This window comes from Eretmochelys imbricata, chromosome 8 (assembly GCF_965152235.1).
Source record: "Eretmochelys imbricata isolate rEreImb1 chromosome 8, rEreImb1.hap1, whole genome shotgun sequence".
Lineage (NCBI taxonomy): Eukaryota > Metazoa > Chordata > Testudines > Cheloniidae > Eretmochelys > Eretmochelys imbricata.
Window position 1 is genome coordinate 10,906,145 of NC_135579.1, and position 24,034 is coordinate 10,930,178.

At 41.1% G+C, this 24,034-nt stretch overlaps 1 protein-coding gene across 1 annotated transcript in view; it reads left to right on the plus strand.

Moving 5' to 3' along the window:
• The window catches only part of TRPC7 (transient receptor potential cation channel subfamily C member 7), a 121,090-nt gene that overhangs the window by 70,761 nt on the left and 26,295 nt on the right, over positions 1 to 24,034 (plus strand). The window contains exons 5-7 of the mRNA XM_077824683.1: positions 5,082 to 5,298; positions 16,681 to 16,914; positions 21,631 to 21,895. Coding sequence (XP_077680809.1) covers positions 5,082 to 5,298; positions 16,681 to 16,914; positions 21,631 to 21,895 — 716 coding nt within the window. The remainder of the gene's footprint in view (positions 1 to 5,081; positions 5,299 to 16,680; positions 16,915 to 21,630; positions 21,896 to 24,034) is intronic.

Consider the following 24,034-nt stretch of genomic DNA (forward strand, 5'->3'; position numbering starts at 1 on the left):
AGAGTTAGTCCTGACCAACACTGGGGGCAGCTTCTAATACACCAGTTCTTAAACTGTATCTGCCAAATCTTGCAGTCTTTGGTTGGAGCCAAATTTCACGCTCCAGGGTAATCAGAGCAACTCTGCTGCTAGTGTATCGAAGAACAGAACTTGCCTCTAAATGAAAACTTCTCTGCACTCCGCTATACAGACCAGTTGGCACTAAAAGCAATATGGCCCCTGGCTCTTTTATTCATTTGTCTCTGAAAGGGGAGCAGATTATTGACTTTATCCCAAACTTTACAGACAATATCCCATTCCAGTATGGTACATTAACAGGAGTCAGACTAGCCCGCCTTGACATGAGTTTGTGAACTGCTAATGGTTTGGAGGCTGCCATTGTGTGCTGTGAAATCTAAGCTTTACAGAACAGGTTAAGTCTCCAGCCCTTATGGTTAGGAAGGAGTGTAAACCAATGCTGGAATATCTGCTCTGAGAGGTGTGAACTGACCCAGGCATCTAGATGACTTGTGGATTCTTAAACCTAATGATAATTCCTATGGCAACATTATTAACTATTTCACTGCTAATCAAACGAAGCAAAAGAGAAGAGGGAGGATGGAATTCTGAAGATCTGCCCAATCCACTGGTAGTGGTACCTAATTTTGGTGCCCTGAGCAGGTAGACCTTGGGTTGTGTGTGGATCTTAAAGGACTACCACTGCTACATTTTCCAGGCTGACCAAAGCTGGTATATCATTCAAACACTTTTGAGTGCTACGCTCACTAATTTACAAAGTTCTCTCCCAGTGTACAAATTGTCATGTGGCTTTCACACATTGGTGCACTGCAAATGAAGGGCCAGACCCTCAGCTGGTCTAGCAACGGAACTATTTTTAATTTATACCAGCTGAGTATCTAGCCCCAACGGTTTCTCCCAGTTAACTTTTTTTCTCACCTACCCCCTTAAAAAACATTCTCAATATTAAAAAAGTCTATGCTTTTCCTTCAGCTGTGTGTTTCTTTACATTGTTCCCCACATCTTTGACTCAATTATTTCCTATTTTAGAACCTTTCGTTTCCCTTCTATTTATTTGATATTGTCTTTTTGTATTTCTTTTCTCTCTTTGATAGGTTTCCTAGCTTTATTCCTTTTCAAAATATATATAACGGACATTCAGTCCTGAAACCAGCCATTCTTTTGAAATGACTCTTTGCGATTTGTATTCTGTGATTGTTGCTGTCCTCTTTGCCAGTGATAATCAACCACAAGCCCAGATTCCAGGAAGCATTTCTGTCTGATGAAAAGCAATGTTTTGAATCAATAAGGTAATGGGGCCAATAGTACAAACAAGTAGGTCATGCACCCAGAATTTAACTAGATTGCGCCTTATATATAATTGTCATAAGGCACTGAGTTATTTGAAAGAATTAATGTTTCATCAGTTTTCTACAAAAGATTCCACTCAACACTTCCAGCTCCTGCAACACTCAGGTAAAAATGAGATTTTTTGAAGATATGAAAAACTGCACTTCAAGAAAAAACTCCACTAAGCTTCCTTCAGTAATGCAATGGATAACTGTTTTAAGGGTCCACTGGCAGAAGGGAACACCTAATAATTCATAGGCAATTTATAGTCCACTGGAGATCGCTCTTCCCCCTTTTAATTCAGAATAGAACTGAGCACATATAAATTAAAAATGAGTTTTCTTAAGAAGTTCCAGGCAATGATCAATATGCCCATAGTCGCCTTAAGGCCTTTCTTATTTGTGATTGTCTTGGCCTGACTGGTGTTTATATGGAAAATTATATTCTACGCGAGGTATAGTTCCAGAGTCTTATCCTATGGCCCTCTCTACACTAACAGAAATTTTCAAAAAATTCCCACTGCTACTAACACCAGCAATGGTGTTAAAAACTTTGGAAGTCCTAGTGTAAACAGTCTGCTAGTCTTTGCGTGCAACTATCTAGCAAGGCTGGGCTTAAAATGGCATTTGCAGCAGGTGAACTGTCTACACGAGGGCTCATACTGGTGAAACTGAACCAATATTAGAAGTGCTGGGAAATTTTTGAAACATCTCCTATGTATAGAAGGGTCTGTCTCTCCAGGATTATTGCCACCTCCTAACTTGTCATATTGAACTGTTCACCCCCACTTTTAGCCACTTATTCACCTGCGTAGTGTCTATGCATCTGCTCACACAAGTCCTGATTCCAGGAAGCATCCCTGTTTAGGACAGTAGCTAAGCACAAGCTTAACTTTTAGTATGTGTTTACAGGCTGTCTTGAAAGAAAGAGAGCACTTAAGCATGTGCGTAGGTCTTTCCTGAATTGGGACCATGGTTAGGTGATTCATTCACCCATTCTTTCACTCATCAGACTCCTATTTTTAAGAGATTTTTCCCAAAAAGTTCTTGGTAATGATGCATGTCAGCCCTGAAGGGAGGCATCCACAAAGTCTCTAGAGAACCACACTTCTATGCTCCAATGGGTAGCGCCTCACATCTCTATTCATCATACTTTCTATACCATTTTTTCTCTGTAAAATCAGATGGAAGAGAAGTAGCAGAACAGCAAGAAAGATCAAAAAATGAAACATTAAATCCTCCTAAATTGCATTTCATAAATGCTTCCCTCCCCCAACCTATTGCAAACAGAATCAGGTTCCTTCCATTGTTGTGAAGTGAAGGGGTAGATGAAAAATGAATTGTAAGAGGGGGGGACAATGATACTTCTCTTGTTTGAAACCTCAAAACAAATCTTTTCGGTTTTGTTTTGAGGTTTGGAGCAAGGTTTCTGTGGGTTCTACGTCGTACGAATGTGTTCTTCCTCACCTTGTCTTAAACTTGACCAAATTTAACATTTAAGCACCGAATGCATTTCTTTAGATCCGAACCCAGACAAGAAAGGTCAAGACCTGGAGAGCTACAGATTCTAGGCCCAAATGTTGCAAACCAGTAGATAGTCTTATGACACTGGTTAGCTTCAGTGACAGTTCTCTGAACAGAAAAGAATGCTGAAATACAGATGGAAACCAACTTAAACAATTTGTACTGCATTTATTCATAAATGGATCAGAGACCACGGGGGTTTCCTCAGAGGAGGTACCAACGCACACTCCAACATATAATGTAAACCCTTATTCACATGATTGAGGCCCACTGAAGTCAATGTGTCAATAGGGTGGTTCACATGAGTAAGAGTTTGCACAATCGGTTCCATAGGCTGTACCTATTCTAGGATATTTTTGCCAAACTTCTGCCATTTTTCTACCAGCAATTCAGCTCTCTCAGTGGTAGCAATATGGTGGGAGTGGTAGTATAAGCCTCATATCAGTACTAAACCTTCATAAAGCATGTGTACAGGACACAGTCTTTAAAATACCAGCAGCTGATGCTTTCTTATACCAACACAACCCACTGTTCCTGGTGATGGGGAACTGAATCAGCGGTAGGAATAGTGGGACACTTTTGCAAAATCTCTTAGCTTAGACAAAGCTATCATTTGCCGTGGCAATTCAGAACTCAATTTGATAAAGCACTAAGCCAATGTTTAAGCATTTCTAATTGACCTCAGTGGGACATAAGCAAGTACTTAAAGGCTCTGCTGCAGTAGGGCTGAGATAAGAATCACATTTTTCTATTCACACATTTGGAAAACTCTTTCAGGAATTTGATCTGACCTAAATTTTTCAACAGGTTAACCAGCTTTGGCAATCTTTTAAAAGATATATTTTCAATTTTAGAAATTCAGATACTAGAAAGACATAAGACACTGAACAGTGCTAATTTTTGTTAACGCTAAAGAATCTTGGCATAGTTGTTTTTTGGGTTTTAAAATATTTACGGTTTCATATTGTGCTATAGTCAGACTCTACAGAAACAGTTAATGAACTAGAGTAAAGCAGTAGAGAGATTTAACCACTGAAACCCCATTTCAAAGACTAGAGAGGGAGCTCTTTCTTGAGGAATTGGTTGCTTAGGAGGGGGGAAGAAAGAGAGGGGAATTTAGTGTCTGAACTCTTCCCACATCTCTTCTCTGTTTAAGGATCAAAACATTAGATACAAAGCAAGGTCGTGAAAATAACCCTTCATCTCCAATACAAAGGAGGCATTGGTCCAAGAGTAAATAATCACACGGCTAGCTCTGACATATTCTTTCGGGGGTAATATATTCTTAATTCAGGGGAAATTCATAAAGAGATAAGGGTTATCTAATTAGCCAACTAGGTAACCGTGTTTCTCAATAAGGATGAGAGAAACTTTAGTTACTCTGAAAAGAACTTGGTTCAGATCAGTGCTTACACCACTTCTGTATTTATTGTATTAAAATAGGTCATTGTGGTATATTGAGAAACTCAGTAAATGCTGTAATAATTACAGTAGACAATTAACATACTGATGCATATGAAGAGTGTTATCAAAGAACTTTTTATAGAAAATATTGTGTCAGACAAGTTAATGAGAGATCTAATGAGATTGAATGAGAGATCTACTAGATAAACGGGTTTCAGAGTAGCAGCCGTGTTAGTCTGTATCCGCAAAAAGAAAAGGAGGACTTGTGGTACCTTAGAGACTAACAAATTTATTTGAGCATAAGCTTTCGTGAGCTACAGCTCAGCTATCACAGAGATTTATTATACTAGCACAGGGCCTGATTTATACCAGTTTAGGCTGTGGTGAGGGAGAGGAGAATTAGGTCCAGAATAGTCTAAGATGCACTGTGTTTTCATATCTATATAAAAATACACACAGACATATATAAAATATATATCCTTGTTCCTTTCTGCCTTAGAGTGAACAAGACAATTTGGATATCATGCAAACATCTGTGGGTAGTAAGAGAGAAATGTAACATCCTAAGATGAACAGTTAGCCTAATTCATAATGCCCTGGGCATGATCTGGAAGCAGCAAAGAACAAGCTTTCTATAGATTCTATGTATTATTTTAATACATGAAGAGTAGCTCAGTTCTGGAGTTTTCAGCAAACTTCCAAAGTATAAATACTCTCATCTGTGTTAGAGAGAAACACTAGAAAACATGGGAACTAGACCAGGAAAATAATAATAAAACTTTTGTCTTGTACACATTTTCTTTTCAGCTGGGACGGATCCTCCGAAGCCCTTTCATGAAGTTTGTGGCACATGCAGTTTCTTTTACAATCTTCCTTGGACTGTTAGTAGTGAATGCCTCAGACCGGTTTGAAGGAGTGAAAAATCTTCCCAACGAGACCATCACGGATCATCCCAAACAAATATTTAGAGTAAAAACTACTCAGTTCTCATGGACAGAATTGCTAATCATGAAGTGGGTTTTAGGTAAGGAAAAATTGTCTCATCTTTTAATCCTCCAGTGAAGGCCAGAATATCATGATAGGAAATAATGGATGAATTGTTAATGGTGATCTGCCAAAGAAAAACACTCTGAAATAAATGTGGATCCCGATGAGGTCAGTGGCACAATCCATTGACTTCAATAGGGTCAGGGGACAGCTCTGTCTTGGTCACAGCTGCAGAATGCACTGAGCAACATCTGGCAGATGCGTACTTTATTCTAGTGATGCTGAATGCCTCAGGCAAAACCTGCTCTGTTGGTTTAATTGGGACATCTCTTTCAACCCATAGGGGAAAAGAAACTTTTTATAGAAAATGCTATTTCTCTACAGGTTTCTCTATTGGTTTTCAGAGTAATTTCTATAGAACCCTATTAGTTTAAATTCTGCTAAATTACACACAACCTTTTCCTGAGAGAAATGGTAACGTAGCAAATGAATGAGAGCCTGGCAATCAAATGGTTTAAAAGAAAAACAAATGATGAGTGAAGCACTGAAATAGGTTATATCTGAAATGATTAAAGAGTGATGCAGATCCATTTTGATGATGTTGCCAAGCATTAAGTTAAACACGTATTGTCCATGGTGAGTATTTTTGTTTTGTTTTGTTTTTTCTCCTTCCTCTGAAGCATCAGAGGTGGCCGTGGCTGAAGATGAGACACTGGACAGGCTGAGCCAGTGCTCTAAAGTGACACCGAATGTTCTCTCTCTTTCATGTGCTTAGCTGGCTGGTTCTTGCTCATAATGCTCAGGGTCTAACTGATCACCATATGAGGGGTTGGAAAGGAATTTTCCCCCAGGCCAGATTGGCAATGATCTGCTTTGCTAAGGAGAAGGAGGGGTTGTCTTCTTCTGTAGCACTCGATGCAGGTCACTTATTGGGATTATGTGGGTACATCTCACTCAATCAATTCCCTGCCATTGCAGGGGCTGCAGGCATTGGTGCACCTCAGTCCCTCCTATTCCCTGCCTCTCGTCTAGTCTCCTGTGGAAACCTCCCCACTCATGGGGTTCCAGAGTGCAGGCTCCAGCCCAAGCCTGAACATCTGCACTCTGATTTTACAGCACAAGCCCCATGAGCCCGAGTCAGCTGACACAAGCCAGCCACGAGTGTTTTATTGCAGTGTAGACATACCCTAATACTTTGGTCTAATTTTGGATATTGGGTTTAGCGTGCAGTTGCTCGGCGGCAGGGCCGGCTCTAGGATTTTTGCCGCCCCAAGCAAAACAAAATTTTGGCCGCCCCCGCATTTTTTTCATGCCCTCCTGCCCCCAGCTCTTCCTTAACTCCGCCCCTTCCCAACCCCTTCCCCAAATTCCCAGCCCCGCTTCCTCCCCTGGGCGTGCCACATTTCCCCCCCGCATTGCTTCCTGTGGCTCCCCCCACCGCAACCCCCCCGCCCAGGCTCACCTCTGCTCCGCCTGCTCTCCTGAACACGCCGCCACTCCACTTCTCCCTGCTCCCCCTCAGGCGAGGGAGAGACAGCGCATTCAGGGGAGCAGGCAGAATGGAGGAGAGCGAGGGTGGGGGGAGTGCAGGAAGTAACAGGCGGGGAGGGGTAGAGGAACCACTCTCTGCCCCAGCTCACCTCTGTTCCACCACCACTGCCTCCCCCAAGCATGCCACTGCTCGGCTTCCCCCTCCCTCCCTCCCTCCCAGACTTGCTGCGCCAAACAGCTGTTTCGCGTGCGGCAACTCTGGGAGGGAGGAGGGAGAAGCGGAGTGGTGGCGACGCGCTCAGGGAAGCAGGCGGAGGCGTAGTAGAGGCGAGCTGGGATGGCGGGGACACATTTCTAGGGGCGGCATGGCCGGCGCCGGAATGCCGCCCCTAGAAATGTGCCGCCCCAAACACCTGCTTGTTTTGCTGGTGCCTAGAGCCGGCCCTGCTTGGCGGTGTTGGTGGCCTGAGACACGCAGGTGGTCAGACTAAATGAGCTGATAGTCCCGTCTGGCCTGAAACTCTATGACTTTAAACAGAGCCATAAATTAAACTGCTGATGAGTTTCAGATAAGTTTACAGTGGTGTTCGAAGTCCTGCAGACCGAGAAGATATTGATCTACTTGCTTACTGCTTACTTACCACTTACAAGCCCCATTACCCTGGACCACCAGTCTCAATAGGCTTACCTTGTTGATTCTGACTTCACAGTAGTTATTTTCCTCAACATATTGGTTGATGATGTGAGAGAAGAATCAAGGCTAAATAGCTCCCTAGTTCCATGCAAGTGGTTGGAATTACACCAGTGTAAGAGCAGAATCAGGCCCCTTATATCTCCTGGCCCAGTCACAAGTTTATTGTTCTCCTGGCTTTGCAGTAAGCAGAATTACCTACAGGATATTGGATAGAGAAAAAGAATAGCTGGCATACTGGACAGAATAATATATGAATAATTTATTTTTAAAGCGATATTAAGAGTTTGGAGGAGATGATTAGGTTTTGGCCAGGGTATTCTTTTTATAGGTTGCTGGTATCTGACTTCTTGCGGTAGGAAGAAAACATTAACTGAAAGCAAATTATTTCCATTTTTTAGGAGAAGGAAAGCGGGTTCTTTGTACAGACTTCTGAGGTATAATGAGATTTTTTGATTACATCTCTATTCTCTCAGAATAACATCCCAGCACCAGCGTGCGCTGTATTCGCTGGACGGGGGAACCTACCATTTCACTCGTATTCCATTCACATTGTTTCAGTGAAACCAAGAGGATATAACCAAATTACCCTTATCCTGCACCTCATAACATGATTGTCCTTAAAAGAGTGCAGTTGGTTGGAAACCAGGTGGGTTCAGAAGCAGGTGTGGGACTCTAATTGTTATTAAGAATTTTCTGGTGATGGCAGTTAAAGAGCTTTACTGGGATACTTGCCTTTAGCACCATGCACTTTCTGACTGCTGTGGTTCTAGTCGCTTTTCATTTAACCATATCATCAGATTCTGTAACATGCCAAACTCATATTCACATATCCCATTTGTTGCTGGGCTTGTTCTTTGGAAACTTTGGAAAGAACCTGTGACGGTAACCATCTTTTCTAGCATCTCCTCTCTATGGATCCAACAAGCCACCTACCGCTTAGTGACAGTATGTAGCAAAGCAGAGCACGGTGAGTAAGGAAATACACTTCACTACACTGAAAGGTGCAACCCCAACACTTTCACTATAGACTTGAGCCAAAGCCCACCGATGTAAATAGAAAAGCTCTCACTAGGTTTTGTCATCAGTGGATTTGGGATCAGTCAGGGTCACACAACTTTTAAGAATGTAATTTTCTACACTAAATGTTTATTTCTCTCCTACATCACGCTGCACTCATTGCCTCAGCCCATTTTTATGGCAATGAGTCATTTTTTCTTAAAAAGTTTTATTATTATTATTTATTATTTAAAAAAGAATAGTTCACAGGCATTAACACTGCGTAAGGCCCACAAATTCTAGTTACAGCAGGGACCCTTACAACTCGTTTGTTTTGGTTCTCTCAATATTTGCAGCTAAAATGACCACAGGTGATGCTATAAATGCTGAGGTGGAATTATTTAGATAGCTCAGCCATTTTGTGAAGTGATCAGCTCATATTAACTGGGGACTACCGCAGTGTAATTAGGGCTGGTTGCGCATTTTCTGTCCAAATTTTTCTTCCTACAGAACTGGATTTTTCAACAAAATGAAAATGTTTGCAGAGTGTTTGATTTCCTAGACATTTTTCGTCAGAGAATCAAAAGCTCAAATCCTGAAATTTCATGGCCAAAACCAACAAGAGTTTTTCAATGCTCAGCAGTTTTCGACTGATTGTTTTTTCAGTGTTTCCCAAAATCTTTTTTTTAATGGGGGTGGGGTGGCGTGAAAATATTCTAGTTATTGGCTGGCAAAAACTGGAATATATTCAAGTGGCCTTTTTTCAATAAGAAGTCAAAATTTTCCACTGGAATTTTTTTTTTTTTTTTGGAAATTTTCGCTGGTGGGAAAAACATTTTCTGACTAGCTATAATAATAATATTAACCCAAATCCAGTTACAGGGACTATGGCTGCCACTGTTTTAGTTATATCCAGTGTCTCTGGCTCACTACCTATCAAAATACTGCTATCTACCAGTGGGGTCTGATTTTAGTTATTAAAGTGATTAAAAACTGTGAGATAGATTCTCAGACCATGTAAATCGGCATCGGTCCATCAATGGAGCTAAACAGATTTACACTAGATGAAAATCTAGCTCAACACAAGTTCAAAATAACCTATCAGACTTTTGCCTCTTCCATGTAAAGTTCCACTGGCATTTGTGCTTTTAGGCCTCAGGAAAGGAAGTTCAGTGCTTACTGAATGAGGGAGGCAACCTAGTGACAGAGGATGTGGAAAAAGCTAATGTACTCAATGCTTTTTTTGCCTCTGTCTTCACGAACAAGGTCAGCTCCCAGACTGCTGTGCTGGGCAACACAGCATGGGGAGTAGGTGGCCAACCCTCTGTGGAGAAAGAAGTGGTTAGGGACTATTTAGAAAAGCTGGACGTGCACAAGTCCATGGGGCCGGATGTGTTGCATCCAAGAGTGCTAAAGGAGTTGGCGGCTGTGATTGCAGAGCCATTGGCCATTATCCTTGAAAACTCATGGTGATCGGTGGAAGTCCCGGACGATTGGAAAAAGGCTAATGTAGTGCCCATCTTTAAAAAAGGGAAGAAGGAGGATCCTGGGAACTACAGGCCAGTCAGCCTCACCTCAGTCCCCAGAAAAATCATGGAGCAGGTCCTCAAGGAATCAATCCTGACGCACTTACTCAAGAGGAAAGTGATCAGGAACAGTCAGCCTGGATTCACCAAGAGAAGGTCATGCCTGACTAATCTAATTGCCTTCTATGATGAGATTACTGGTTCTGTGGATGAAGGGAAAGCAGTGGATGTATTGTATCTTGACTTTAGCAAAGCTTTTGACACAGTCTCCCACAGTATTCTTGTCAGCAAGTTAAAGAAGTATGGGCTGGATGAATGCACTATAAGGTGGGTAGAAAGTTGGCTAGATTGTCGGGCTCAACGGGTAGTGATCAATGGCTCCATGTCTAGATGGCACCCAGTATCAAGTGGAGTGCCCCAAGGGTCGGTCCTGGGGCCAGTTTTGTTCAATATCTTCATAAATGATCTGGAGGATGGTGTGGATTGCACTCTCAGCAAATTTGCGGATGATACTAAACTAGGAGGAGTGGTAGATACGGTGGCAGGTAGGGATAGGATACAGAGGGACCTAGACAAATTGGAGGATTGGGCCAAAAGAAATCTGATGAGGTTCAACAAGGATAAGTGCAGGGTCCTGCATTTAGGAAGGAAGAATCCAATGCACCGCTACAGACTAGGGACCGAATGGCTAGGCAGCAGTTCTGCAGAAAAGTACCTAGGGGTGACAGTGGACGAGAAGCTGGATATGAGTCAACAGTGTGCCCTTGTTGCCAAGAAATCCAATGGCATTTTGGGATGTATAAGTAGGGGCATAGCCAGCAGATCGAGGGACGTGATCGTTCCCCTCTATTCGACATTGGTGAGGCCTCATCAGGAGTACTGTGTCCAGTTTTGGGCCCCACACTACAAGAAGGATGTGGAAAAATTGGAGAGAGTCCAATGAAGGGCAACAAAGATGATTAGGAGTGTGGAACACATGACTTATGAGGAGGGGCTGAGGGAACTGGGATTGTTTAGTCTGCAGAAGAGAAGAATGAGGGGGGATTTGATAGCTGCTTTCAACTACCTGAGAGGTGGTTCCAAAGAGGATGGTTCTAGACTATTCTCAGTGCTAGAAGATGACAGGACAAGGAGTAATGGTCTCAAGTTGCAGTGGGAGAGGTTTAGGTTGGATATTAGGAAAAACTTTTTCACTAGGAGGGTGGTGAAACACTGGAATGCGTTACCTAGGGAGGTAGTAGAATCTCCTTCCTTAGAAGTTTTTAAGGTCAGGCTTGACAAAGCCCTGGCTGGGATGATTTAATTGGGGATTGGTCTTGATTTGAGCAGGGGGTTGGTAACTAGATGACCTCCTGAGGTCCCTTCCAACCCTTATATTCTATGATTCTATGATTCTATGGTGTGAACACAGTTATCATTAGTGATCTGTCTTTCTCAATCACTGACTCTTAAGTCCTTGGGAGAAATTTGCTGTTATAAATGCCAGCCTTATTTTAACTTGATCTAAAGTATCTTCAAGTGTTTCATATATCGAGAGGGAGTGAGCATTGTGGTACTTGTGTCCATTTAATTATAGTCAAAAATAATAGTCTCCAGCCAGTTGTTAGATGGAAATCTGAGAGTAATGAGAGCTGTACTTCAAGGATGAAGTACCTGGAGAGCTGGTGAACTGCCTTATCTCTTTATATGAAACTATTATGGATAAAGATCCCACACATAAGCATACACAGAAACACCTCCCAAAAGAGAGAGAAGTGCATATGGCTGCTGAGGTATATTAACTCCAACACCTGTGTGCCAGATACACACATCTGGAAATGTAGGGCATTACAGAGTCCTCATACCACAGTTACTGTACTCATAGTGAGCTGTGGAGGTATCCACCAGGAATGAAGTTCACAATACGAGTAATACTCTGCTTTTAACTCATATCCTCCATGTTTCTGTTTTTGTTTTCCTTCCTCCTTCATCCTATGACAGTGATGATGAATGCTGATGACACATAACTTGTTCCTACTTCAGCCAGTCATTTTCAGGTAATTAGTTCCTGGTCCCTTGGCCTTAATTCTTTTTGGGAAAATTGGCTGGTTGAGTTAGCTGGCTTCCATCCAGTACAATAATGAGATGTGTTAAAAGTGGCATTATCCCGTGATAATATGACACTGTTAACATATTGCATGGTGGCCAGGGCACTGGCCGGCAAAGAAATCTTGCTGGAGATACAAAATCCACAGAAGATTTTGACTTAAGTGTACATGTGTTGAGAGCAAAATAATCCATAGTAAAATTCAGATTAGAGTTGGACAAAGATGAGAATTCTGCCTTATGTTCCCAACTATACACAGTGAGGGTGATAATTTACAATAGATCCATCCCATAGTTACTGTCTAAACATGACCATTTAAAAGAAGGGAGAGAAAATAGTGTTTTAGGCTGGTTAGCAGTTCATCTGTGCAAAATTCTGCTCTTAAACATGCCCAAAGAGCTTGATTCTCCATAGCCCTGCAGCTTGTATAGTTATTTGCCCCAGTGCAAACTGGGTGTAAAACATTATCAGATTGGAATCATAGTGTTTGACACCCACGTTGCCCAGTGCATTTCAGTTGTGCTTGTCCTACCAGTGCAGTGACATCAATGGGAGCTCCAGACACATAGAGTAAGCACGCTCCCAGAGCTGAGAAATACTGTGATTATCTGAGAGGAGAATTTTGCCCTTTCGGTACATGCCTCCAACAATACTCATAAGTTTGCTCTTGGGGCATGTCCTTTACTGCTCTTGTTCTGCTGCCTGATTTAGCTAAGATCACCCTTTTTATTGTCTTCAGGTGAGAAAGAAAGTCCCTAAGACTGAGATTTTCAAAGGAGGCTGTGGGCGTTAGGTACCCAATTCCTACTGAAATCCAAAAGGTTTTATGTAGAAAAGCAAAACCCTAGAGCAAAAGCAGTTGCACAGGTTAAGTTCAGAACAGATGTATTCCAAACACAACTGCTCTCATTAATCACACAATCACAATCATTGGGAGGGCTCCAAATCTGTCTACTATCTTCATCAGATCATTGGTGATGTCCAGTATCAAGACAGTAGATTTAATAATTTGCGCAAAAGTCACTTGCTGTTCCCTCTAGTGTACAGGGGGCTAATAGTTCTTCCCTTTGTGTGCTTCCTCTATATTTACTATCTTGTTTCTGTGCCTATAGTCTGGCTCTCCTTTCTTTACTGAACCTTGAATGAATATGTGTGTCTAAAATGGTACTTCCGATGTATTTTCCCCTTGGGAGAACATTTATAAAATAGAAGTGGAAGCTATGCCTCAGATTCTTTCCTCTACCCCACTGGTTTCAGTGAGGTTTCATGGGTGTAACTTGGGGCAGAATTTTTCCCTGTGCCTTTAACTTACACAAACTTCAGATGACCCCAAAGCAAGCACAATTATGGTAAAAGAAATAAAATGCCATCAATTTCTGCTAGCTGCTAATGATCTATTCCTTCACATTCTCATCTTGGTCATCTTGTTTTTATTGCATCCTACCATTTTTCATACCATGAATCTGCTAGCTGCTTTTATTAATCTACAATATTTTTATCTAAAGCAAAGGTTTTGGTGAACCTGTCAGAATTTATCATTACGCTCTTCTGCTCTCTTGCATGGACTTTCGGCAATGTAGTTATGTAGAATGATCCTCAACCAACAGTGATTGGTGTAAAACATGGGTCGATAATGTGATACCTTTATGTAGTCATGATTCTAATTGTACTCTTTCTACTTAATGAAGAAAGAAATGTGCAAAATTAAGTATTCCTACTTCAAAATCCCTGTGGTTTATCATAATTTAACTAACCTAGACTAGAAACCAATTATGATGGGTTAATTAATCTTCAAACCAGAGCAATTTACATGGAAAGATAACCTGCAAATAAATATTTCCTGAAGTGCTTTGGTGGACAAATATAAATCCACAAAATGGACTAGCCTATGGGTTAGTATCCACCAATTAGTGGGATTTTTTCAGCTATAAATGCACTTCTTTAATATTTCATCCTGACTGTGGGCCAGGTCCTGAGAACCTTTTTCAGAGCCCAGTTCTTCCACCTTTCCATGGGGCTATTTGCTACTAATTGCTACTCCACATGAGTAAGGGCTGCAGAATCAGGACCTTGCATTTGCTCAGTCAAGCTGCCATTGACTTCATCTGGCGACCTGCCTGAGTGAAAAGGCTAGGTCATGCCTTTTGAATCCATGTGAGGAGGGTTCCCTACACATGTGGATCTCCCATGGACTCTACAAAGGACACTCCATGGGTCTGAGCATGGGAGGGAGAGAGCAGGCAATGGGTGTGCCAAGGGAGGAGTGTTAAGAGAATGCACAATGTCCTCTCTTGCGGCCTGGAGAGGTTTCTCCCAGGCTTTTGTTAAAGGTAGAAGCTATATTACAGTTGGCAACTCCTCCTCAGCAGTGGTCAGATTCAGGGGAGCCCTTACAGTGCAGTTCAGCTCCTCCAGGGCTCAGAGCCAGAACCACGTGGGGCCAGAGCTACTGCAGACACAGAGCCTCAATGCTGAGGAACATGCACCCGACCATGGATCCTTGAGATCCCTACAGATCTCCAGGTAGTTGTACGATCTATGGGCCATGCTGTCTCTTTCTTCTGGAACAAAGCCTGTCCCCTGATACAAGAATGTGGGGGACCCTATAGACGACAAGCTGCATCTCCGTAAGCCCCTAAGGATTTGACGAGTAACAGGAAAAACCATCAAAGAAAAAGAGCATCCACCGAGTAACCAGTCTGCTAATGACACATGCCAGCAGACTCTTGGGTACACTGGCTGTGACTGACTCATACCAGCAATGCTAATTACTGTCTTTTTTTTTTAATTGAGATGAAGCTGGTGGCTTTTATGCCTGAAAGAGGAAGAATGATTCCATTGGCTGAATCCTGGTATAGTTATAAACTTCCCCAAGCATCTGTGATACTATAGCTGAGTAATGACCAGTTGGACTGCATTGCTGGTGAACTTCCACCTACCATATGAAGTGGTTCAGAAAAAAATTAAAGTTCTTCTTAGTGTGTTAAATGTACTTTGTAAATATTCTGAATAGAGGGGCCAGAACCAAGACCCAGGATTCTAAGCCCCTCCAGGCCTGAATTTTGTTATGGGGTTGTCAGAGGCTCTGAATTGTGCTGTTAGCTGTTGGTGAAACTCTTTATTAGACCTGGTCCTAACAGATAAAAAGGAACTGATCACAGAACTATAAAATTAATGGTAGCTTAGTTACAAGTGATCATGACTAATCCTAACCCAGGAATGGTGAACCACGGCCGTGTCTGCGGACGGTCACTGTAAGCAAACAGTCTCACGGCCCCTCCTGCAGATTTCCCTGATGGGCAGCATGTGGCTCACGGGTCACAGGTTGCCCGCCACTGGTCTATACATACCTACATGGGGAACAAATATTTACTAATGGGCTCTTCAATCTAGTCGTGAAAGGTGTAACACAATCCAATGGCTGGAAGTTGAAGCTAGATAAATTCAGACTGGAAATAAGGTGTAAATTTTTGACAGTGAGGATTTTTGACTGGAACAATTTACCAAGAGTTGTGGTGGAATCTCCATCACTGATGCTTTTTAAATCAAGATTGGATGCTTTTCTAAAAGATCTGCTCTAGGAATTATTTTGGGGAAGTTCTACGAGCTGTGTTATTCAGGAGGTCAGACTACTATATGATCACATTGGTCCCTTCTGGCATCACAACCTATGAATTTATAAAATGAGCTGACCACACACCCCCATCTCTTCCCCACCAACCCTCCCCCTCCCAAAAAAGCTGAGATGAACAATTCAGTCCCATCTCTAATTCAGAATTGATTCATGATGGTAATAACTGCCCCAATTCCATCTGAAGATCAAAGCAAAGACTCGTGTGAGTTATGGATCAGAGTTCCATGTGGATGAGCATTCCAACATACAGAAGTTTATCTGAACTTATAAATTTAATAAGAAGTCTCATGGAGGACGGACTTACTCATGAGATATCTAGCACTTACTGTTGCTCGTCACACTAGAATTAACTTTCTCACATTATTATGACAGGTTCTGCTTCCCTTTCCAACCTGGAACCTGTACAAAGCTACAACAATGTGGTTTTTTTTCCTTTTTATGTGGGGATGGGGGGGCAGGAGGGAAATTCAAAGGAAACTTCCAGAAGGTTGGGTTTGTGTTCATTTTAGGAATGGGAAAAGGTCTGGGAATTCATAACTTTTCCCAAACGGTTGGATGAGACTAAATTCCATTCATATACTGTGAGAGGGATTTTCTAAAGTTCTCAGTGCTCTCCTGACTCTGCTCCAACTGAAGTCAGTGGGTGTTTTATCATTTCCTTCAACAGGAGCCAAGTTAGGTCAGTACTGAAAATTTCGGACAATTCTACCCTATATGGACATGGAACACTTTTAGGTACCAGACTGTATCTTTTTCAAAGTTGGCATTTTTTAAAGAACAAGCTTAAGAAAATATGCTCTAAACCAGTTACTCTGAGAAAATTCATTCCCTTTGGGAATTGTGGAACATTACAGTTTGAAATTATTTGTTTTAAACCTGCAAATCCTCATTATCCCAAGATCTCATTCCATTTCCAACTACATCTGTTCGAAAGCCAATAGAGCAAAGAATTTGATGTCTAAATATCCTATATAAATATGTCTTTCCTTCAGGTATGATATGGTCAGAATGCAAAGAAATCTGGGAAGAGGGACCACGCGAATATGTCATGCATCTTTGGAACCTGCTGGATTTTGGGATGCTATCTATCTTTGTGGCGTCGTTCACTGCAAGGTTCATGGCCTTTCTCAAAGCAACTGAAGCCCAACAATATGTAGACCAGTACGTTCAGGATGATGACCTCAGTAATGTCACCCTTCCCCCTGAAATTGCTTACTTCACTTATGGTAAGATGATTTGGAGGATTAATGCTTCCCATTCTTTCAGGCGAGTGTGTGCGGCAATGCAGAAAGCAGCGGCTTGCTTCTTCTTTTTTTTTTTTCATTCATGAAGTTTTTCCAAATTAAAGCTGATTCTTCTTCTCAGACCTATCAGTTGCAGCCATCTTGGTAAACCACTAACCTAAGCTAAGAGGAACTGAGACCTAAGCTCCTCTCAGTCTCTGAACATGTACCGAGACCAGACTCAGTCGTATCATATGTTGCAAAAATAACCCCAAGCAACTAATAATCATGAAACCAGAAGGGACTAGAATATAATTTAAATGACATATAAAGGAATCTGCTCTATTTTTCCAATATAAGAGGCATGCTGTGCTAACAAATGTGTGAGCTGGCAGCTTTATGGTCTTATCATTTGGCAGGTGGAACTCCAACTGAAGTCATGGAAAGTCTACATATGAAAAGATGCAAGGACTGGGCTTTTAGTATAAGAAAAGGAACCACCTATTTGTAACAGTTTGTATGAAAAAAGCTTCCTGTTTACTTTGAGTTGTTGTGGCCATGCCTGCATATGTCTTTGATCTTATTCTGGATAAGTTAATATAGTTTATATCACTCCCATCAGTGGGTGATTAGATATGGAACATCGGACTAGTCATATTGCATGCCTCCATTTAACAACTTTAGGTTACATATTCTGCTCTTAAGAAAAAAAAGCAGAGGAGGAAGCAAGAAAGTGCATTCAGAAGAGGATACAATTAACAAAATACTGTGCAAGAGTTTCCTTTGCTTTCATTCTTCAGTGACAATTTATGAGAACAGGCCAATATTTCCACATCTGAGAAACAATCTCTTGTCAAAAAGAAATGCAGTACTAGTGGCACCTTAGAAACTAACCAATTTATTTGAGCATAAGCTTTCGTGAGCTACAATATGGAGGGTAACCTCTGATCTCCTCAGTTGTACATTGCATTTCTGTACAGACTCGTATCCAATAAAACCTTATGAATGATTTGCTGCCCAGAAAAGGAGCTAAATCCTTAACAAATATTATCTATAACAATGTTTGACCAGCTGTAATAGAAAAGATGCATGCAATAATAAAATTATTCTTTAACTTCTCAAATGTAGGTTTTGAATATTTGAGGGGCAATCATCAAAGGCACAAAGGGGAGTTAGTAGCCCAACTCTTACTGACTTGCAATAGGAGTTGGCCACCTAAATTGTGCTTTGGGTGAAATCCTAGCCCCACTGAAGTCAGTGCACATTTTACCATTGATTTCACGGGGTCAGGATTCCACCTTTACTGCTTTGGAAAATCTTCACCTTGGAGTCTTCTTTTTTCTAAATAATAATGAGAATGGGAACAGCTGTAATATGCACTTGACAAAATATTTCCTAGGATTCAAATGGCCCTTCCTTGGGTTTGAAAAATGAATAAAAGCTTTGCACTTAGGTTAGGGGTTGGATACACAGCATGGGGACAAGCCCCCACTTTCCTACCAAATTTAGAATTACCTGCCTAAAAATAACCCAAATCACTAATGGAAAAATGGATCAGATCCTCAGCTGGTGTAAATCAGGATAACTTGCTCCATTGAAGTCAGCTAATTTACAACAGCAAAAAGTTCTAGCCCTGTGTGCACAGTCATAACATTTACAAATAATTGCATTTTCAAACACAATATTTGGAGATAAACTTCTCTCTCACTCACCGGACAAAATTGTATGACGCCTGAAATTGTTACATTCTGTTTTTCTTCTTTCTGGTTTGCTGCCGGAATATTGTAAAAAAGTCTTTTGTTATATGGTGAGGAGCTCCATCTTGTGGAAGCTTTTTATCATTTACAAACCTTCTGTCATTTTTACCCTTGGGAAGAACCTGTAGAAAAAATGTCAGGGCTGGGGGAGAAGGGAGGAATTTTCCAGTTAATAACCTTTGGCTGATATTTAATCCAAATAGATTTTCTCACTGTGCTTGAAGTGCTTTTATATTTTATATATACATACCAGGGAGGTTTCTATATAGTTTATCCATCCACAGATTATTATTTACCCAGCACTTTTAGGAAGAGCTTTACAGAAAACCATGATTTTCCCAGGCTATGTGTTTTCAATTTTCACCACGTAATATGAGCATAAATTTAACAAAAACTATAAACAACAAAATTTTAAATAACGTGCGATAATCAAAAGCTTTTTAATACCTGAAGTTCTCTTTTAATTTGTTTGTTATGACAGAAACTTTTGTGGTTTATATTTTTATAATACACATACAATTATTGTACATTTTTTAAAGTAATTATAAGGATCGAGTGATTAGTCATAACATTTCGAGCTGTAGTGTTTGATGATAGAGGTTGCATGCAAAATGGGTGTTAGTTGCTTCGTGGTAAATTGCAGTGCGACGTCTAGATGTTGTTTTTCTTGCAATTTTGAATTATGCAGTCTTGTAAAATGAAGTGAAATACCATGTGCATAAACAATTCAATTATTATATATGTACAATTAAGTTTAAGTGCATCTTTTTACGTTCGGCTACTGTTTTGATCCTCATGCCATATGCCTTACTTAAGGAGTTTGATACAGAACTATCTATTATCACCTGGAAATTTTGAAAAAAAAATCTAATCACTACATTTATTTATTTTGCCTGGGGAGATGAACAAACTTGGATGATTTGCTTCTTACTTGGTGGTTGTCGTTAATTATATGACTATCCAACTTTAAAAAAGAACAAAACCTCAGAAAACCACTTGCTTCTGCTTTTCAATGGAAACTAAAGGTGTTAAAATATTTTCTAAATCTAGGTTTCAGAGTAACAGCCATGTTAGTCTGTATGCGCAAAAAGAAAAGGAGTACTTGTGGCACCTTAGAGACTAACCAATTTATTTGAGCATAAGCTTTCGTGAGCTACAGCTCACTTCATCGGATACATACTGTGGAAAATACAGAAGATGTTTTTATACACACAAACCATGAAAAAATGGGTGTTTATCACTACAAAAGGTTTTATCTCCTCCCACCCCACTCTCCTGCTGGTAATAGCTTATCTAAAGTGATCACTCTCCTTACAATGTGTATGATAATCAAGGTGGGCCATTTCCAGCACAAATCCAGGTGAATTACGCAAGGTAACCTATTTCCCCTTGTTCGCGCCCCCCCCCCCCGCGCGAGAGAGAAAACCTGGATTTGTGCTGGAAATGGCCCACCTTGATTATCATACACATTGTAAGGAGAGTGATGAAGTGAGCTGTAGCTCACGAAAGCTTATGCTCAAATAAATTGGTTAGTCTCTAAGGTGCCACAAGTACTCCTTTTCTTTTTTCTAAATCTATTATCTCAAGTAAACACTAGAGAAATAAAGCTCATTGGGTTTTTTTTCTCCAACACCAGAACTGTTTACTGCAGTGTGATTAGATAATATATATTTTCCTTTCAATTTCTTTTAAAAAAAATCTACAGGTGAAATCTTGGCCTTATTGAAATCAATGACAAAAATTCCCATTGACTTCAATGGGGCCAGTATTTTGCCCTGCTAATTCTTGATTCCAGAGTAATATATTTGTATTAAAAGTTAGTTATTTTAATTTCTGAAATTTGGTTAATACGGTAACAACTGGTTGTAAACTGATATAGAACAAACTATAAACTAATCTGAAAACATTCCCTCCACCACTCCTAATATTGACTAAACATAAACAGGCACTTAAAAATGTAGCCAGCCTTTTGCTTTAAGTTCAGAACTGAACTTTACAGATATGCTGCAGGGAATACTCTGTTCTTTTCATATCATCTGGGTTCATGCAAATAATACTCAACTTTATTCCTATGTCTTTAAATATGGTACATGTTTTAGTTTTGGGTCAGACGCCTTGTATTCAGTGATGAGTCTCAGTTCATGCAAAAGAACATCTAGATACTCATATTCAAAGCATATTCAACAGGTAGATTAGAAAACTGATTTGTATGCGTATAGTATCAGCAAGGAACTTGTTAAAAATTGTCAGATTTTTTAAATTAAAAACGTTAACACAATAAAGATGTATTAAAAGGTTTGGTGGTTCAATTGGCTTTATCTGAACAAATCCAAACCTCTTTGGTCTAATCTCATGAGGACAGGTTTTGCCACGGGCTGTTTAGTCCGTGCAGGTTACGTTACATTTTGTGTCTCTATAGGGTTAGAGATAGCAACTGTGAAAAAACGGGACACGGGGTGGGGGGTAATAGGTGCCTTTATAAGGAAAAAGTCCCCCAAAATGGGACTGTCCCTTTAAAAATGGGACGGGTGGTCACCCTATGTATTTATATGGAGCTGTTAATTCAATAATTAAAAGCTGGAAATTTTCCCATCAGTGTGATTCTGATCCACAATGACAGAATTCCCATTGACATCAGTTGGAGCAGGAGACAATGGTGCACTGGACTGGGAGTCAGGGAATCTGGGTGCTGATTCCCAGTTCTGCCCCTGACTGCCAGTGTTCCTTGGGTAAATCACAGCAAACTTCCTGTGCCTCAGTTTCCCTAGCTGAAAAATGTGGCTAATCATTCCTATTCATCTTTGTACAGCACAGTGAGACCTGCAGATTACTAGTAGATGCCTACACATTTCCTACCAGTCCTGGCCAGAATTGAGACCCTGGACCTATTTTATGGGTCATTTATATTTATCTTTCTAACATTTGTCTCTTACTAATACCTTATATATGTGTATTGTTTCAGCCAGGAACAAGTGGCTTCCCTCGGACCCTCAGATCATATCAGAAGGACTATATGCAATAGCTGTGGTACTCAGCTTCTCCCGCATTGCTTACATTCTTCCAGCCAATGAAAGCTTTGGCCCTCTTCAGATCTCTTTGGGAAGGACTGTGAAGGATATCTTCAAATTCATGGTCATCTTCATCATGGTGTTTGTTGCCTTCATGATTGGAATGTTCAACCTTTATTCTTACTACCTTGGTGCAAAATATAACCCAGCATTTACAACGTGAGTACCTAGGAAAAGGAGGCTATGTAGATTATAGTTCTAGACCTAGCAGGATCCCTTTCTGGGCTGCCTCATAAGTAACCTGCATGCCTTCTGCAACTCATGTCGTTTGCACTGTATTGCTGCCGTGTTTAATTATTCCAAGTGGTGAAGAGGGCTCTAACTGCATGAGTCCATTAGAGCCAATGAAAGGTGCATGGCTAAAACCTGGTGCGATGTTTAATAAGCAGAAAGGACCCTCCAGCCAAGCCCTTTTTTCTTTTTCTTTTTTTCTGTTCCCCTAAATCCAATCCACTCTGACCCACCCAGTCACTCAGTTCCTCCCCTCTTCCCCAGGATGCTTTTCCTTTGTATTTTATCTCCCTCAATGCACTACAAGGCCTGTTTTGGCTCCCCAAGTCCCCTTAACTTCACCTTATATTTATGGTGGGGGCCCACTGAGTCTACCAGTCTCTGCTAAGCCAGTTACTGCTAAACTTGCAGGCTTTAAAATTTCAGAGTCAGAGGTGCCTCAGAATTTATTGCAGACTTCTGACATTCTTGCCTCGGTTGCTGTTTGCCTGGGAGAGCTGCACCTTGGGCTACTGCTTCAATTGACTGGGGAGGTTCAGACTTTGGCTGGGAGACCAGTAGGTACAGCCTCCAGTTTTGATGTCATAACCCAGGTCTCTTTCAAAGAGTGTGCAGTCAGCAAAAAAGGAAACCCAATAACTCAGAATCTGTTATTTCTAGGGTAAAACACAAGCAGGAAAATGTTTTTTTGAGGTGAGTGGAAAGAGCAGAGGAAATTTTCATAAAATTGACAGCAGTGAAAAAGAAATCCCTTTGTATTTTTACCTTTAAGAAGAACAGTCAATACAGCAGGCCGTGTTGCATTTGTGATCAGCGCAGAAGGGCTTAAACACCTAATTATCATTCAAAAGCTACTTCTACCAAAGCGTATGTAAAATGATGAAGCAGTAAAATTGCACATGTTTTGCATCAGTAATTTCACACCTGCATGTGGCTGCTATGCAAGGCAACATGTATCTGAAGAACCAAATGTTTAAAAAGTGCTATTGATGCATTTTTTAAAAAAAGCAATAAATAAATAACGGTGGGGAATATAAGACAGGGAGCTCTACATTCGCTAAATCAAGTGCATTTCTCAGTAGAGAACACCGTGAAGACATGCATAATATCCTGCCAGCATATAGGCAAGATACAAGGAAAGATGCAAACTAGGTTGCTCGTGATCTCCCTCTGGTGCCCATCCAATAAATCAACAACCTCGAGAAGCTGGAGGTTGTCTGCACTTTGTAGTTGTTTGCTGTATATACTGTGTTACAACTGCTTGAATATTGCAACAAATCATTCCTCAAATAATGTCCTTGAGCGGCTCTACAGTATGTGCAATGGGTGAATAATAGGACTATAAGTGAGAAGTGGTTCCTCAAAATATGCCTGACTTTATTCAGGCTAAGCTAAGATGTTTGATATCACACCGCTTATGTGGAGACTAGATATATGGTAACCAACTAGTACTCCTGTATGCCAGAATCTAGTAACTGTGGGCTCTGTATTCCTATCAGCATCAAAAATAGCAGGAAGAGAAACAGTGTTTGGAAAACACCACAGGAGAGAACGCACTGCGTTTCTAAAAGATACCCCTTTGGAACGGTTTGGAGCCTCTTGGAGGCAGTAGGAAGTGCAAACTAGAAACCTTATGGATCCACACAGGACTCCATGCCCAACCCCATACATACTGGGGTGCAAGGAGAGCTGCCTCTCCACACTTGTCTCCGGGCACACACATCATCAGCATGGATCCCTCCGGAGTTGTGCTGCTATTCGCTTCCCTAGCCATATACCCTCGAGGCAGAAAGTACAAAGTGGGAGTTCATGTTTCAACTAGGGTTAGTTCCGTGGTGCACTTCCCCTCGGAGATGGCCACGTTATTCCCCAGGTCTGCCCTGACAGGCCCCCAAAGACATGCAATGAAATGCTCACATCAGCAGGTGTTTTGCCATTGACTTCAGTGGGGACAGGATTTCATCCATAAGAACATACATACTGGGTCAGACCAAAGGTCCATCTAGCCCAGTATCCTGTCTTCCAACAGTGGTCAATGCCAGGTGTCCCAGAGGGAATGAACAGAAC